A 17,237-nucleotide genomic window follows, 5' to 3' on the forward strand; every position below is an offset into this window, starting at 1 on the left:
AAAAATATGTGCTGTTTTCTTATTAACTTAAAATCATATTAAACTTATATAAATTTTTTTTTTTTTTTTTAAGTTCTGGGGATTGAACTTGGTGCTCTGCACAATCTTGTCAAGCCCCTTACCTCTGAGCATTATCTTTTTTTTTTTTTTTTTTTTTTTTTGAGACAGGGTCTCACTAAATAACTCAGACTGGCTTCAAACTTTTGTTTCTCTTGCTTTATAGCCTTATGAGTAGCTGGTATTACAGTTGTACACCAGTATGCCTTACTTAAATTAATGTGTTAACTTAAAAAACCCCAACTTCCAAACAAAATAAATTCTCACAATAATATTCTTGATTTGGTACTTTAAGTAATAATAACAACAAAATCAGTTCTCATGGTAATTATGTGGGTTTTTTTTTTCTTGGTTTTTTTTTTTTTTTTTTTTTTTTTTTGCTAAGGACAGATAACTTGGAATCTATTTATAGTGATTTTATCTGAATGGTTTTCCCAGTTAAAATCATCTGAATATGCTACAAGTTACTTGAGAAGAATAAGAAATCCTAACCCATCAGTTTCCCAGTAGGGAAACATCAGATAGAGTTGCTGGTATTAATACAGAATTTCATGTGAGAATGTAAAAGGCAGATATTTTCTGTTAAAAGGTGACTCTTTATCTGAAATTCTTAGTTTTTTGGAAAACTTCTTACTGAAGAACACTACATAAGCAGCAAAGTTCACTAATAAATAAGTGTACTTTTGTAAGAACAACCCGAAGGGTCAATGCCTATAAGCTGAACTGGGACCTCAAAACAGCAGGAACACCCCGGACATTTCATCCTGCGTCCATTGGGTCATTTGTCCTGATTCCAGGGTGGGCATCATCATCATTACAGCACTTTGCTTGGCCTGCCTCTGTCTATGCTTTATGATTAAGTATTTCATAGTTACATAATCATATAGTCATATCTAGTTAATAGAATTTTCTTTAATATCTGTATCTATTCCTGTTTACCTCCTGGCTCTGTGAGTTCTAGGACAAGAGTTTAACCTCTGTGCTCCATTTATAAAATGAGAAATAATGATATCTACCCAACATGATGGTGGTTAGACTTGAATAAGGTAGTTCTTATAGAGTGCTTGGCCTAGTTTCTTGCAATAATAGTGCTCACTAAATCTGTATGTTAAACACATTTCATTGGCCAACTTTGTGCCTCTCTTTAAATTATGAACTTCTAGAAGGTATCATTGTCTATTTTTAAATTGTACTTATTTTTATAATGTAAAATTTGTTGTTCTGTATCCAGAATATTTGTAATTGAAATGGAAAGTTGTTATTTTTATATTTTGACATTTCATTTTCTCTGAGATGTGTGTGGCTTTACCATATGAACGTTTTAAATTTTTATATAGTCAGTTTTGTTCATATTTTTATTTAATTATAGTAAAGATTATTGCTGTTTGGGGCTTGTATTCAGGTTTACTTCAATATATTGCTGCAAGTAGAAAAATTACTATTTTTTGGACTCAGTAAGTAGAGGGCACATTTGTGGGCTTGGAATGCTAATCTCTTCTGTATTATCTTGTGGAAATCTGAGATTCTGCTTCATTTTCAAGCAGAAGTTTAAAATACCCTTTTAACTTCATGGTGTTGAGTAAGACATTGTGTAATATAAGTGTGCTGTTAAAAAGTCTTCAGTCTGTAACAGTGATCTGGCAGAGGAGGGCCAAGCATGGGGGGCCTTGACATGCTGTTTATTATCTCTTGTTGCTTAACAGATTACTGAAAACAAAAAGACGTTCAAAGGCACCTATTACCTTAGGTCATAAGTCTTCACAGGCCTAACTGTGTTCTTGGTCTAGCCTTTCAAGGTTCAAATCAAGATTTGGCTGGGTGGGGGCTCTTTCCAAGCCCTCCCCTAGAACCCTTATGGTATGGAGGGATTTAGCTCTGTGCAGTTTAGGACCAAGTCCTCCATCCCTTGCTGGGTCACTCACTCTTGGCTCCTTGTATCTTCAAGGATACCAGCAATGTATTAAATTTTTCACTCATCCTGAATTTCCTTCACTTCCCTTTTGTACTGTTGGAGAATTGTGTGACCCATAAATATCCCTTTCGATTATTTCAGTTAATTGGTTAGTAACCGTAATCACAATTGCAAAATCCCTTTGTCATGTGTTGTAATGTTACCTCTGACAAATATCTCACCTTAGTCTCTGGATTAGGGTGGGAAATCTTGGTGGGGGTGGGGTTTGGTGGTGTGCCTACCAGAAATTACAAATTGAGGAGTTTGGATCCAATCCAAAATGTATCAGGGATTCTTTAGAAAGACTGCTGAGAAAGCAAAGATATCAGCAAGAGAAAATCCTGTTCTTCGTTTTCTTCGTTTTTATTTACTTATCCATTTATTTATTTTGGTTCCAGGGATTGAACCCAGGGGCACTCAACCACTGAACCACACTCCCAGCCTTTTGTGTGTGTGTTTTATTTAGAGACAGGGTATAGCTAAATTGCTTAGTCTGGCTTTGAACTTGCAATCTTCCTGCTTCAGCCTCCCAAATCCCTGGGACTACAGGTGTGCGCCATCTCACCTGGGTATTTTACGTTACTTTTTAAAGCGAATGCTTCAATTGGAAATGTGTGTTTAGTAGTGTAAAATTTGGAATAATTAACTGGGTCAAAACAACAATAACAGTAAATCATCAAAATATTCATTATTGCCCCACGAGGTGGTCCATAGCTCTAATTATAGCTACTGAGGAGGCTGAGTGAGGCAGGGGGATTATAAGTTTGAGGCCTGCCTGGGCATCTTGGCAAGAACTTATCTCAAAAAATAAAAACGGGTTGAGAATGTAGCTCAGTGGTAGAATTAAAGCTAATCATAGGGTTATAGCTAATTAATAGAATTTGCCTTTAACACCTATGTCTATTTAATACCTACATCTATTCCTATGAAGCTACTGTGTGTGTGTGTGTGTGTGTGTGTGTGTGTGTGTGTGTGTGTGTTTTGCTAGGGATTGAACTCAGGGTCTTCTGCATGGGAGGTAAGCATACTACCAATTGAGCTATATCCCCAGCCCTCTATATCTATTCCTGAAGTAAAATTTGGGGAGTTGGGGGGTGCTGGGGTTTGAATCCTGGGCAGAAGAGGCCCCCTCCCCAAATTTTACTTCAGGCCTGCTCGTACAATAAATTATTTGATAATTTGACTTTTATTTTAATTGTTTTACTTCAGTTTTTAATGCAAAATTTTTGCTTTTGATAGACTAAAACACCTGAATCTCAGTAATAAGGTTTCCCTAGACATACTATTAGTGTAGCTTATTTCCTTAGATGGCAGATCTTACACACTGAATGCTGATTTTTTACTGGCTTTAATTTTTAGCTGTAGTTTCATTTTTTTAGTCTTAAAGTTTAGCAATTTCCCTGAATACCATAATGCCACATCTCAAAAGATTGATGAGTATGTTGGATAAATTCCAGCACTTTTCATAATAGTTTAGCTAATGTCATGTGATATTTTTCTTTGAAGGCCTGACTAAGAGAACATATTGGTGTTTCTAAAATAATGTAGGTGTTGGGCTAAGGATCAATTTACATTATTTTTTCCTTACATATACTTAAGTAAAACTTATTGTATCTTATTTGTCAGTTATTTTTAGTGAAAAAGACTTCTGTACATCGTGCCAATAAGAACCCCTATATTTTTTACCATTTAGGAGAAATTAGTTTATGTTAATGTGTTATCAGAAAATTTTCTCAGCAGATGACTGTATTTTCTTTTTTCAGCATTTTCTTGACTTCTCTGGACCTTGATGTTATTATTCTTGTCAATTCTAGGATTTATTAATATTCCAGACATATTTAGGTGCCTTGGAAGGTTGCATTGTAAAAACAGCCCATTTTGGGGAAAAAAAAACTGGTTGTTATGCTTTAATCAGAGAAATAAGGCTTTATTTTCTTTTTTAATGCAGTAATGCTAAGTAGAAAATAGAAGTGAAATATGTACTAGTCTGGACATGTGAATATTATATAAAATTAAAATGTGATGAATATAACTAAAGAGTTATTTACAAGTTTTACTGGTCTATTAATTCGAAATCAAAATGTACAGAAGACAAACCAAGAGTCTCTAAGCTTTCTTATGTTGTTTAGTACATATAATAAAGAAGAGTTTGATAGTATGTGATGGTTTATTTACATGTTTATTTACAAATTTACATGGAAGATTGAAAATAATAAAAAATCTCACATTCCCTGATTAACATTGTAGAATCAGTGCATTAGCATGTGAGAATACTCATCATTATGCTCACAGAATCTACCTATGTTTGTTATGTGAGGTTTCAGTTGTTTAGTCACGCACGTGTAGGAATAGGATTGCCAGGGTGGTATCTATTCAGTGTGTGTGAGTGTGAACACCTGTTCATCAGGGCTTTTCTGTGTCAAGGAGCATTCCTGGTGCAGTGGATGCAAAGACGGTGTAATCTGGTACCTTACTCAAGGATTTTGGACTAGGGTGAAAAAAGATAGAATTACCATGTGGTGGCGTGAATGTGAAACAGCATGGTGCATGAGACATTTAGAAAGAGGTTTTAGAGCCACTCAGCAGTGTTTCATAAAATAAAAGACAATTATTGAAAGACTCCCAAGTAGGCTTAGGTGGATGAGGAAGAGTTCATTCATTGTTCAGAGACAAAACTGAATAAGCAAATGCAGCATTGTAGGTAATTCCTCCCCACAATGTACACTCATTGGCCCTCTACTCCCCCTGGTGTTTGTGGAGACTTTTTACATTGCTTTCCACATCTTGCAAGAAAGTGGAGGCAGGCCAGTGTGGAAATGGGGAAAGATATACCCAGATGAATTAATTTCCCATCACACTCACAGCTGTGGTAAAGAAATCAAAAACTAATTGCTACAGTGAAGTATCTGGATTTTTATGTCCCCACTTTTATCTCCCTTGGGATTCTTGGGGTTGGAACCCAGGGTTGTAAGCATATTAGGCTAGCAGTCTAGCATTGAGCTACATCTCCAGCCCTTTATATGTATCTTTAATCATATAGTTGTGCCCCATTGATTATTTATTCATTGATTAGTTTATTTTACTTTGAATGATATACTCCTATTATCTGTTTTGGTTGTGTTTAAAACTGTTAAAATAATCCTCAACTACATACCTGCCTTTTAAATTATACTATTAAGACTATTTGTCTTTTAAATCTTTAGTTGTACATTTTTGACAAAATAGGAAAAATTGAAATGCCAGCTTTCTAATTTGAATGGAAGGATGAGTTGGTAATATGACAAGCACTCGGTTGAGCACCTTAGGTTTTATTATTTTTAACTGGTCCTTTATTCACAGGTGCAAATTGTTTTACTAGGATGATACAAATAACTTTTTTTATACCTTCCTTATCCCTACATTTGAATGTTGCTTTTTAAGGTTTTCTAATGAGACTTCTCTCCCTTTTCCCCTCCAGCGATGTGCATTTTGTAAGCACCTTGGAGCCAGTATCAAATGCTGTGAAGAGAAATGTACCCAGATGTACCATTATCCCTGTGCTGCAGGAGCCGGCACCTTTCAGGACTTCAGCCACTTTTTCCTTCTTTGTCCAGAACACATTGACCAAGCTCCTGAAAGATGTAAGTTTATGACAGATGTATTTTTAAACTTCTTTCAGTGTGTTTACTTACAATGACACTGTACATTCCCTCCATGTTATTATACTTGTACATAATCCTGGTAGTATGAGGGATCTTTGCAATAGATTCTTGGGGGAAATTTGTTAGCAATTTCATAGAAATTAATTCTAAAAGTCTATTTCCTCAAAAATTTAAAGAGAGCTTTTATTTTCTTGCTTTTTTAAAAAAATTAAACCATAGAAGAACATACTGAGTATAGTATTTCGAATATGTGCTGTATAGCAGTTCATTAAAAGGTTAAATGGTAATCAGTGTCTTTACCCACAGAACACTGTGCAGTGGGGGGAGTTCGAAGCCAGATCTATCTGGTGTTATCTGAGGATGTCTGGTGTGGGAGCGTCCAGTACTTCATAAATTTGTGGGAGCTGTGTAGCCTTGGGAGTTGTGATAGGAAGCTCGTTGTACCTGTTTGTGATTCGTCAGTCTTGGGTATCTGTAACCTGCAGTGGTCTTTTTTTATTTCTTTTTCCAATAATGTTTTAGAATTCAGTGAAAATGTTAAATGTTTGACTTTTCTGGTTTTTCACTATATGGATTTCCAATAAGCATGTGGGATCATTTCCCCTAGAACATTGAATTTCCATACTCATTGTAAAATCTCCATGATGTTTTATTCAGTCTTTTATTCAGTCACTTCTTACTTACTTGTTATCTTTTATTCATTTCTTACCAGTGTTTTGATAAAAGCTTTCCCCCCTGTCTTTTCCAGGTTTATGAATCATATATATACTATTTCAGGCTTAACATAAAGTAATTTCAAGTACAATTAGACTATATAATCTTTACTTTTTATCTTCATTTTGTACCATAATTTCATCTTCAGTTCAAATTTTGTGTCCACATATATAATCATGTGCTCTTACCAACTATACAGGTGAACGTTATGGATAAGGCATACTAAAATTCCAAATCATATTTAAGCTTATAAATAAAGGACTTATAAATAAACTTTAAAAAATATTTTAGATTACTTACCATTACATCTGAGATAGAATATTCATGTCCAACAACTGTTATGGGTATTTAAAAGTAGTGAATTATTTCAGTGAGGGCATACATTATTATATTTTGGGTGGTATAATACACTTTGCCCACTAGATAAAATTGCTTTTCTGTATGTAATAATCTGAATTTTATTCAGTGTTTTGGATTCAGTTATACTATAGACCTTGGTAAACAGTGTGCAAACCTGTATATGAATATGGCTCTAATGTTAGAGATTTCATTAATTGATAGGAGTACTGCTTTCTGCTGACAACAACATTCTATAGTATATGCCCTCAGTTACATGTTAGTGATCATAAATCAGTTTGTAAAGTAATGAACTGTTAAGAACTGAGGTGAGCTTATTTGCCATCATTTGTCATGCAGATGGTGAAAGGTTTATGCTGGCAATTTATAGCTAAAAGATACATCAAAATTAGTGGTATTATGCCTTGTTCCAAAATAGACTCATGGAGATTAAAATAGACGAACTGTACAATAAAATAAAACTAACATGAAGTAAGCATATTTGGCCATGTGAAATACAAATTAAATAACTATGAAGGTATTGCTGAGCCTGATACCCAAAAGAAATGGACTGTTTATTCATTTATTTATTTATTTATTTAAGTTATACATGGATACTACGTTTTATTTTATTTATTTATTTTTATGTTGTGCTGAGGATCGAACGCAGGGTCTTGCACATGCTAGGTGAGCACTCTACCAGGGAGCTAGGACCCCAGCCAAAGAAATGAATTCGTTTTAGATGTAAAACACAAATTTCTAGAAGTTAACACAAAGGAGGAAATAAGAACATTTATGTGATTCTCAGTGTATATGACATGATTCACTTGATATTGAAAAATTGTCCTAAAGTTAACTGTCTGGCAGTATAAACAAATCCTGCAGGGCTGTTTCCTACAACTGCCCTCAAACTGAGCCAGTGGTGTAAAACCAGTGCCCAATTGTAAGTTCTATTCCTTATGGATTTTTAAAAAATATACATACATATTTTTTAGGTTGTAGATGGACACTATACCTTTAACTAACTAACTAATTAATTAATTAATTTTTATATGGTGCTGAGAATCGAACCCAGTGCCTCACATGTGCTAGGCAAGTGGTCTACCACTGAACCATAATCCAGCCCTCCTTAGGGATCTTAAAGAATGTAGTATAGGGCTGGGGATGTGGCTCAAGCGGTAGCACGCTCGCCTGGCATGCGTGTGGCCCGGGTTCGATCCTCAGCACCACATACAAACAAAGATGTTGTGTCCGCCAAAAAAACTAAGAATAAATATTAAAATTAAAAAAAAAAGAATGTAGTATAAATATACAGATTTCTGGCCACATGTCTTATTTTAAGGATATAATTTAGATAATATTGCAGATAGAGTGTATTTCTGCCTCTGTAAAATCCTTCATAAATATTGCTAGCTACTTTAATTGTGGGTCATGGCATAAGATAGTTGACTTTTATGTTTTTAAAATTGGGATATCTTGAATCATTGTCATTATGTGTGGTAAATGATACTAATTAATGGAATCACACAGCATTGTGCCTTGTATAAATTAATTGCTTTACCAAAAGATAGTTATTTTAACTCTTTAGTTAAGACTCGATGTGAGAAGAATAATTTATATTGAGTGCACACTTTTCACGTTGCTGATTAAGTGCAGAACAATGTACTGTGATAGTTGGCCAAGTTAGGAATAAGATTGACACTTCTGTTTATGAAAAATCTATCAAAAACATTTTCATGCAGATGATGAACATTTATGAGGTTTCTCCTTAGAAAGATTATTTGTGAGCAAGCCAATGTTTTCCTTTTAGGGGGCTCTCTCCTGCAGAAGTGGCTGGTCGTGGCTCCAACATTATCCTTGCAACATCATGATGCAAAGGATATGCTAACTATGTCTAGAAAGTTTATGTTGAATATCCATCTAGGAGATTCAGCCAGATAAACTTTCATAGTAGGCAAGTTGGATGGCAAGGAGCCAGCCATGAAAGACCAAGGAGAGAACATTCCAAGCAGGGAGAAAACTGCTACACAGGCTTTGAGGAATGAGCCTGGCATGATTCGTGGACAGACACCTAATAGTCATTGTAGTAGCCTGCTAAGTGGTTAGAAGAGATCATGTCAAGGTGAACACAGACTAAAGGAATTTGCATTTTACTGTCTGCAGTGAGAAGGCTTTTCAGAGTTTAAATGTGGGAAATATCGTCTCCCAATCCATTCTTTCCTCCCCAGCGAATTTGCTTCATCACTAGGTTTGACTCCAGCCTTTCTTCCCTTGCTAGTGTTTCTTGAAGTCCTGATACTCTTCTGTTTTGCCCATGTTCTGTCAGCCCCTGGCCTTTTTTCCTAACTGCCTGCCACCTGCATGAGCCCACCTCTTTGGATGACATCTATGATCTACCTTTTCTATGTAGAGATTTCATTTGTAGGCAAATCATGGAGCACAGTGTCCTTCCAGTGAACAAAACTGGCAGATGATGAGTGTGTTGCGGAGTTGATGGAACAAGAAGGCTGTGCTCATCTAGCCTGATGGTGATTCTTCCCCATGGCAGCTGAAATCTTGCTCTCTACCAGTGCTTCTATTCTATGTGCCTGTTCGACTTTCTCAAGCACCTTCCAACCTGAGCAGGTTTCAGTCTGTGATAAGCTTCCTTCTCACCTGAGCTTAATGTTTTTGTCTTTTTCCTTTTATCTCTTTCACAGTTGTCACTTAGGAAATGACTTTCTGTACAGATTATCCTTCTGTTTTTTTTCACTTTTCTCTTGTCAAAAGAACCTTGTGCCCTTATTTCCTTCAACTTCTTCATCTTGTGCCTTTGTGGCACTTTCCTGCCTACTTTGGTGTATGTTCCGATGTTCTTCACCTTCACTGATGAGTAGAGTAGTTCAATTTAGTAGTCAGTATTTATTAATAAGTAGTAAAGATTGTGATCATTGAAGCCAAGGAGACTTGAGCTTTACTTTTGCCCTCTCTAATGATCTTCTAACCTTTCAATCTGCTTTTGCAACTGCTTATAGAAAAATTTCACTTAGTTGTTTGATGATTGCTTCAATTTTAATGTCTCTATGGTTTGCAGATGTATATGCATGTACATGTACACATACTTCTGACATGACCTGACAGCTACATAGTTGCATCATCTTATACATAACCTCCAAAAAGTGGTTTTAGTATTTCTGCACATACCTGTTCCCTGACTGGGGAGCAGGTTGGAACCAACCTCATACTTTCACATAGTACTTTTTTCTGTTATTGCTACATATGTAACAAATGGTAAATGTATTTGTATTAGATGCATCACATTGATGTTTTTCTTTGGTTTATTATCAGTAATCTGTAGAAGTCAAATAACGCAACAGGATTGTTATTGAGGAATTGCTGGGAATCATTATAAAATAAAAAGTGGGAAAACTCTTGTTTCAGAGGGGGTTTTGTTGAGTATAGAATGGTTCTGTGAAATAGAAATATAATGCAAGCAAGCTATTTTAAGTTTCTTATAATGTTAAATTAAGTGAAAAGTATTTGAAATTTTGTAGTATGTTTTATCCAACCAAATATATAAAAATATTAGTATTTCAACATGTAATTAATATAAAAATTTTGAGACACTTGACTTTTTTTTTCCTGCTAAGCCTGCATTCAGTATGCATTTTACATTCACTACACATCTCAGTGTGGACTAGTATGTCAGTTGCTCAGGAGCTGCTATGACTAGTTGCTGTAATGGCAAGTTGAAGTGATGGAGTAGCAAACTCTAGGAAGTTTTATGGAAATATTTTAGACAGTGTTCCTGCAAAATTATTAATAAGGCAAACCAAGTATCTGATAATTATTCATGTGCTTTCCACAATTTCTAAAAGTTTAGAGTAGGCAAAAATCAAAGATCAATTTTTAAATGTACATAATTCTATCTTAGTATTAAGAAAAATCATTTACCCTCTTATGTCCTTCTATCAAGTGTGATACTTCTCCTTTTAAATCCATGATTTATTTTAAATGTCTGACAATTAAAGAGCTATTTAAAAGTGATTGTAGAAGGAAGACCTTCATTTAAATAAAATGCATTTAATAAGATTTAATTTATGCTAGGCAGTTGGAGATACAGAACGGAAAAAGAAACATCCCTGTCCTTCAAGTGTTCCCAGCTTTGGGCTGTCTTTAATGGCTAGTACAGCAAAACTTTCTTGTAGACATATGGGGGAACAACAACTATTTAGGTGTGAAAACAGGTATTTGCAGCGGAGTTTTGAAGGCCTCTCTGGAATGGGCTGAGGACGTCACGAAAGCACAAAGGTGTTTTCTTTTTTTGTTTGTTTATTTGTTTTTTGAATAATTTAGTACTAGGGATTGAACCCAGGAGTGTGTAACCTGAGCCATATCCCCAGACCTTTTTATTTATTTATTTTTTAAAATTTTGAGATGGGGTCTCACTAAGTTGCTGAGCCTGACTTTGAACTAGCAATCCTCCTGCCTCAGCCTCTTGAATTGCTGGGATTATAGGCGTGTGTCATTGTAACCTGGCACACAGAGTTCTGAGCAGAGGGAACAGAATGTGTAAAGGGACATAGACATAGGACAGAGTGTTGTGTCATGCTCACTACAGACTACTCACACCAACAGGAGCGAGTGGGTAGTTCCAAGATCTGGCTGGAAGGCGGGGTGGGGGGGTGCTTTTTTGCTCAGCCTATAAAATTATGATTTTTTTTTTTTAAGGTGTAAAAGGAGGTAATGATGATTTTTAGTGTAAGCAGAGCCTGACAATTAGATTTTACATTTTTGAAAATGTGGTTTAGATGTATAGATGATTTTTAGAGAGGTCAGAACCTTAAATTAGGATGACTCCATTTTGAAGAAACTGTTATCATTAAGACAAAACATGAACTAAATAATAAGAACAGAAAGTCGGGTATGGAAAGTTTAGTAAATAAGCATTGGTGTGTCTTTCAGGTGTGTTGGGTCAGAGGAGTTAATAGTCAACAGTGACACTGAAGTTTCTGCTTTTAACCTGTTGGTATAAGTTTAATTTCATTATTTTTAGAACATCTGGCTGTTGAGCTCCAGTAAGACTGAAAATAAAGGTTTGGGATTTATGACAGAAACCTGGGGCTGGTAATACAAATTTGGCAGTTGTATCCTTCTTTTGACATGGGAGAGATTTCATTTGTAGGTAAATCACAGAGCACAGTGTCCTTCCTTTATCCTTCCACAAAGGAAAACCATAGGGAGTTTGAAAGGAAGAAACAGGGTGGAGTCTAGGGAACTCTTCAGCATTTAGGGAGGTTATAGAGATGCAGCAGTCAAAAAAGGAAGATGAGGGCTGGGGATGTGGCTTAAGTGGTAGCGCGCTGGCCTGGCATGCGTGCGGCCCGGGTTCGATCCTCAGCACCACATACAAACAAAGAAGTTGTGTCCGCCGATAACTAAAAAATAAATATTAAAAAAAAAAAAGATTCTCTCTCTCTCTCTCTCTCTCTCTCTCTCTCTCTCTCTCTCTCTCTCTCTCTCAAAAAAAAAAAAAAAAAGGAAGATGAGGTAGACATACTGAAAGCCTAAGGAGAGATCAGGACAGAGATGTCAAGGAAAGGGAGGTGTGAATAGGAGATGGTCAATAATGCAAATGTTGCTAAGTGTAGGAATGACCTGGTTGAAAAAGTGACCACATAGTCCTTTGTAGCTACATTAAAGCAGCTTCAGGGGAATGGTGGATCTGTATGTCAGGGTCCAGCCTACAGACCACATTCCAGGACCTCGAGCTAGGAATGGTATATACATTTTTAAAGGATTGGTTTTTTTGTTGTTGTTGTTTTTTTTTAATGTCTGTATTCAAAGACTGCTGTGGCTTAAAAGCCTAAATATTTACCAAGTAGTCCTTTGTAGGAAAAGTTTTGACTCCTAGAACATGTAAGAGGGTAGATTTGCACTCAGTTTGAAGATGCTTAACTAGGAAAGAGAGAAGGTGAAAGTGATTTTTAGAATAGAATTAATAGAGGAACAGATAGGAATGACCAAACTCAACAAAAGGGAAAACAACAACAAAAAAAACTCTCACACTTTGTGATAGTTGTTAGAAATAGGCATAGTCATATGACCTAAAGTGGAGTAATTTTAGAACACATTGTTTTCCTTCTTATGTCGTAATATATGCATGGGCTTAACTGTGTATCGGGCAGGGCAGTTTTTTCTTGACATTGTTTTTGTTTTAGACAGTAAAAGTACAGTTAGAAAGTGCACCTTTTAGTCTGCATTTATGGTTAGATGATGTCTATAAGTATATGGACTTCAATGCTTTTACAACTGGAAATCAATGTAGATGAGAATAGAATTAATATATGAAAAATTACATTCATATTTGAGTATGTAGCTTCCATTTTTACTGTTCTCCCACATAAGAAATTTTTCAATATTAAAAAAACCCCTTATTTGACCTGAGTAGTTTGTTTATGCTTAAGAAGCATTTAATCTAATTCATATCAACATTACCTAATTTTGTCTTTTATCTGGTTTTGTAAATTTCAAATATATTTAATCCAAATAAAATCTTTATTCTTACACTACCAGCGTCTCTCAGTTCATTCCCTCTGCCCCTTGTCCAGTTCATTGCAGGAAGTATATACTGAGCATTAATTAAATGGCCAGCATTATCATTGGTATTAGAAAAATAAAATCCAGAAATGTTTGTGGCCTCAAGAAGATATAGGCACAAATCATTGCAAAACTACATGATTGAATTTAATGTGGTTAAATCTAGATTAAATACACTACCATGCTTTTATTGAGACCTCATTCTGACTAGATGCCAGTCCAGTGTGGATAACTTCAAGTGTCTGAAAGTTTACCATGCAAATTCCCTTTAAGTGATTTTAAATTGTCAAGTCAGAAAAGTATTAAATTCTTATACAACAATTTCATTGTTTTACTGTTAATTATAGCAAAGGAAGATGCAAACTGTGCAGTGTGCGACAGCCCGGGAGACCTCTTAGATCAGTTCTTTTGTACCACTTGTGGTCAGCACTATCATGGAATGTGCCTGGATATAGCGGTTACTCCATTAAAACGTGCAGGTTGGCAATGTCCTGAGTGCAAAGTGTGCCAGAACTGCAAGTAAGTTTTAATTTCAACTCAAAGGTGTGTATTGAGCTTAAGAGAGACCCTATCAGGTGCTAAAGATTTATGTAATATGATAAAAGTTGTTCATATTGCAGCTATATTCATTCAAACAGACTTTATTGTGTCTTAAATGACTAGATATTTATTAACATTTCTATTAGTTTGAACCCTAAGCAAAACACATTTTAATAATTTAAATTCTCCTGGTTGTCTAAAAATCTAACTTAAATATGCCAACAATTTGTAAAAGACTGATCTTAATAATTTAAGCATTAGAAAAATAAAGTAGCTTTTCTTGAGGGGATCTGGGGAGATGATTTAATAGGAAAATGAAGCTCTAACTAGAGAAATTATTTCCTAGAGTTCAGCCAGGAAAATCAGTGATGTGTTTGAATTTCTTTTCCAGAAAGGTCACTTTCTTCTAAGATTACTGTTTTAATAAAACCTTTATATTTATCTGAAAGACAATTACCTTTAGTAGATTCTAGTTACCATAATTCTAAAATGAAGTATTGTGTGGCATTTAAACAAATGTTATGGTAGATAACAAATGTTATCTTCTTGTATTTGTTATATTCCATCCTTGGTCATTTTTCTAGTCTCTGAAGCTCCCTCACCCCCCATTAGCAAGATAATCCAGGGATATGTTACCAGCATCACCAACAATCTAAGAATGCAGTTTACAGGCTGAGTATTTTTGGTACCAGAAGGAATTAATACCCAGCATTGCCATGTTCAGTCTGTTTTATTAGTTACTCATTTTGATGATAGTTAGCATCAATATGTTAGAGTTATATGGAATAAATTTGACCACTTACCCTCTTATTTTTGGTAAAAATTAGGTAAAATAAAAGTAAACATTTTTCAGTACCTTGTATCTGTATTCAGTTTCTTTGGGAGGAATGAGAAAACTCGAAGAGAGTGCTTATTCTCTAAGATCCTTCCACCTAGCAGAAGAGTTAAAGTATGCAACTTCATATGTAGAGTCTTTTGAACTGAATAGTAACTGGAGGCCAGCTTTTACCCATTTTTCCTGTTTGTTACTTATCCCCAGGTTTGATTTGGAGACCTGCTTTCAACTCTTCTTAAATTCCTCATTTTTGCTTTTCTCCTTTTCTTGAATTAAATTTAGTATCTGAGAGCGATTAACTGCCAAGAATTGAGACAAGAGATTATGTGGTAGGGCCGGGACCCAATTTTTAGGGCAAAAGAATATTTAAAGAAAGCTTTTAGGTTTTCAAGTATAATTCTCAATAATTATGACAAGATTATTTTTCTTAGTACATAATCATTTAATATTTATTGCTTAGTAGACATTTTAAGCTCACATTTTAATTCTCACAGAATTCTTTCATTATTATTCCCATTTTATATGTGAAACTCAACTGAAGCCTCAGTTTGCACAGCTGGGGAATAGCAGTGTGAATACAAATACAGATATGTCTGATTTGACCCTCTGTCATTATATAACAGTGCCTTTGCCATTCATGCTGCCAAGATTTGATCCTTTCCACACAGTATCACCTAGCAGTTACAATTCTTCCCCACAAATGAATGGGCATGAGCTATTTCAACAACAAAGATGAGAGGTTGTTCATCTTGCCTTCCCCCTCCTCCTCTACAGGAGTCCTAAAATGACTAAAGCAAGTTACTGCAGGTGAACTTCAAGTAAAGATAGCCCTTTAGGGACCCATGGTTGGGGGTTACCTCATCATTATCTATGTAGAGACAAAAACAGATACTGAGGTATTTATGAACTGTGCAGTTTCTAGGATGATCCTTTTCATGATTACTTATGTTATAAAACATAAGTTTAAAGATAAGGCATCATTAATGCTATCTTATTTTTTAGACAATCGGGAGAAGATAGCAAGATGCTAGTGTGTGATACGTGTGACAAAGGGTATCATACTTTTTGTCTTCAACCAGTTATGAAATCAGTACCAACCAATGGCTGGAAATGCAAAGTAAGTTATTTATTTTTTTAAGAAAATATCCTCTGTATGTTTTATATAGAGAGCAGACAAATCAGATACCTATTCAAATCTATTTTAAAAATACTTTAAACTTCATTGACGTATAACTTATATACAACAAACTGCACATATTTAAAGTATTAGTTTGACAAATATATATACCATGAAGCTATCATCATCTTCAATATAATGAACCTTCTCATCATCTTCAAAAGTTCCCTGGTGCCCTTGGGTACCCGCCTTCCTGGCTATCCACACCCTTCTCTGGTTTTCCCAGCTGGTGTGCTTTTGCTCACTGTGGATTGGTGTTCACAGTCTACAGTTTTGTGCAAATGCTATCATATAGTATACTCTCATTTTATCTGGCTTTTTTGGCTCAATGTAATTATTTTGAGGCTTTTCCAATTTGTTGCACATATTAGTTGTGTTTCCTTTGTATTACTGAGTGGTAGAAATACCAAGTTGTTACTTAAATCTTTGTTGGTGAACATTTGGGCTGTTTACAGTTTGGGGCTACTAAAAATATTGTGAACTTATCAATTAATATTAGTATGGTGCTTAATGAAAGAAACTAGTTTTGCATTATTTATCAATCTTCCCAGACACCTGTGAAATAGGTGGTATCTCCATGAAGAAACTGAAAAACCAGATGTATTTTACAGTCTGTTAATTTGTAATCCCAGGTAAAAGATATTGCATTCTGATTGATGAGCTCTTAGGGTCCTTACAATTAATTTGTATGTACAATGTACCTATGTTTGTGTGTGTGTGTGTGTGTGTGTGTGTGTGTGTGTATATATGTATTAAGAATTTGGAATCATAATGTGCAACTTTTAGGTTCTCTCTCTTCCATGGTAGTTTTAAATAAATGATTAGTGACTCAGATATTTATTATCGAAAGTTTCTCTTGGTTTTGAGATGTGGCCAGAATCTTCAGATATTTTCCTACGTTTTTATTGCTTAAAATACCAGACCTTCTATTGTGTGGGGCACTTTTTAAGATCTGTTTATAGTTACTTTTAAGTTTTCCTTGTTATTCTTTTGATCAGTAAATTATTTTTTCTTCTTCCTTCTGTTTTTTTGTATCTGCATTTGTATGACCCTGAGATAATACCATGCTGGTCACTTTAAGCTTTCCCAGGAATTTACTGAGTTCTCACTACTGTCTGTAGTCCCCGTGGGTAGACTTACAGTTCTGTCGACTTGGGCAGACTTTGTGTAGGACCAGGTAAGCAACAGAAGATTATAGGGTGTTATCTACCCAGAAGCATAAAGTATTTAAATTCTTAAAGTGAAAATAGAAGATAAGAATAGTTCAAGTTTACCTTCAGATCCCTCAGCTCATTTAATAAAACTAATTTTTAAAAAAATTCTTGGATGATATTTACAAACAATATTTAGTGTGGCCTTTCTTTGAATGTTCTCTACAAAGTTAAACCAATCATAAAAGTAGCCCAG

At 35.2% G+C, this 17,237-nt stretch overlaps 1 protein-coding gene across 14 annotated transcripts in view; it reads left to right on the plus strand.

Moving 5' to 3' along the window:
- Positions 1 to 17,237, plus strand: part of Kmt2c (lysine methyltransferase 2C) — a 266,290-nt gene that overhangs the window by 128,610 nt on the left and 120,443 nt on the right. For 13 of the 14 annotated variants that reach the window (XM_076831496.2, XM_076831532.2, XM_076831540.2 and 10 more), the window contains 3 exons: positions 5,466 to 5,628; positions 13,626 to 13,797; positions 15,656 to 15,770. In XM_076831496.2, coding sequence (XP_076687611.2) covers positions 5,466 to 5,628; positions 13,626 to 13,797; positions 15,656 to 15,770 — 450 coding nt within the window. The remainder of the gene's footprint in view (positions 1 to 5,465; positions 5,629 to 13,625; positions 13,798 to 15,655; positions 15,771 to 17,237) is intronic. The other variant, XM_076831606.2, reaches the window with a different exon arrangement.

This window comes from Callospermophilus lateralis, chromosome 1 (genome assembly GCF_048772815.1).
Source record: "Callospermophilus lateralis isolate mCalLat2 chromosome 1, mCalLat2.hap1, whole genome shotgun sequence".
Classification (NCBI taxonomy): Eukaryota; Metazoa; Chordata; class Mammalia; order Rodentia; family Sciuridae; genus Callospermophilus; species Callospermophilus lateralis.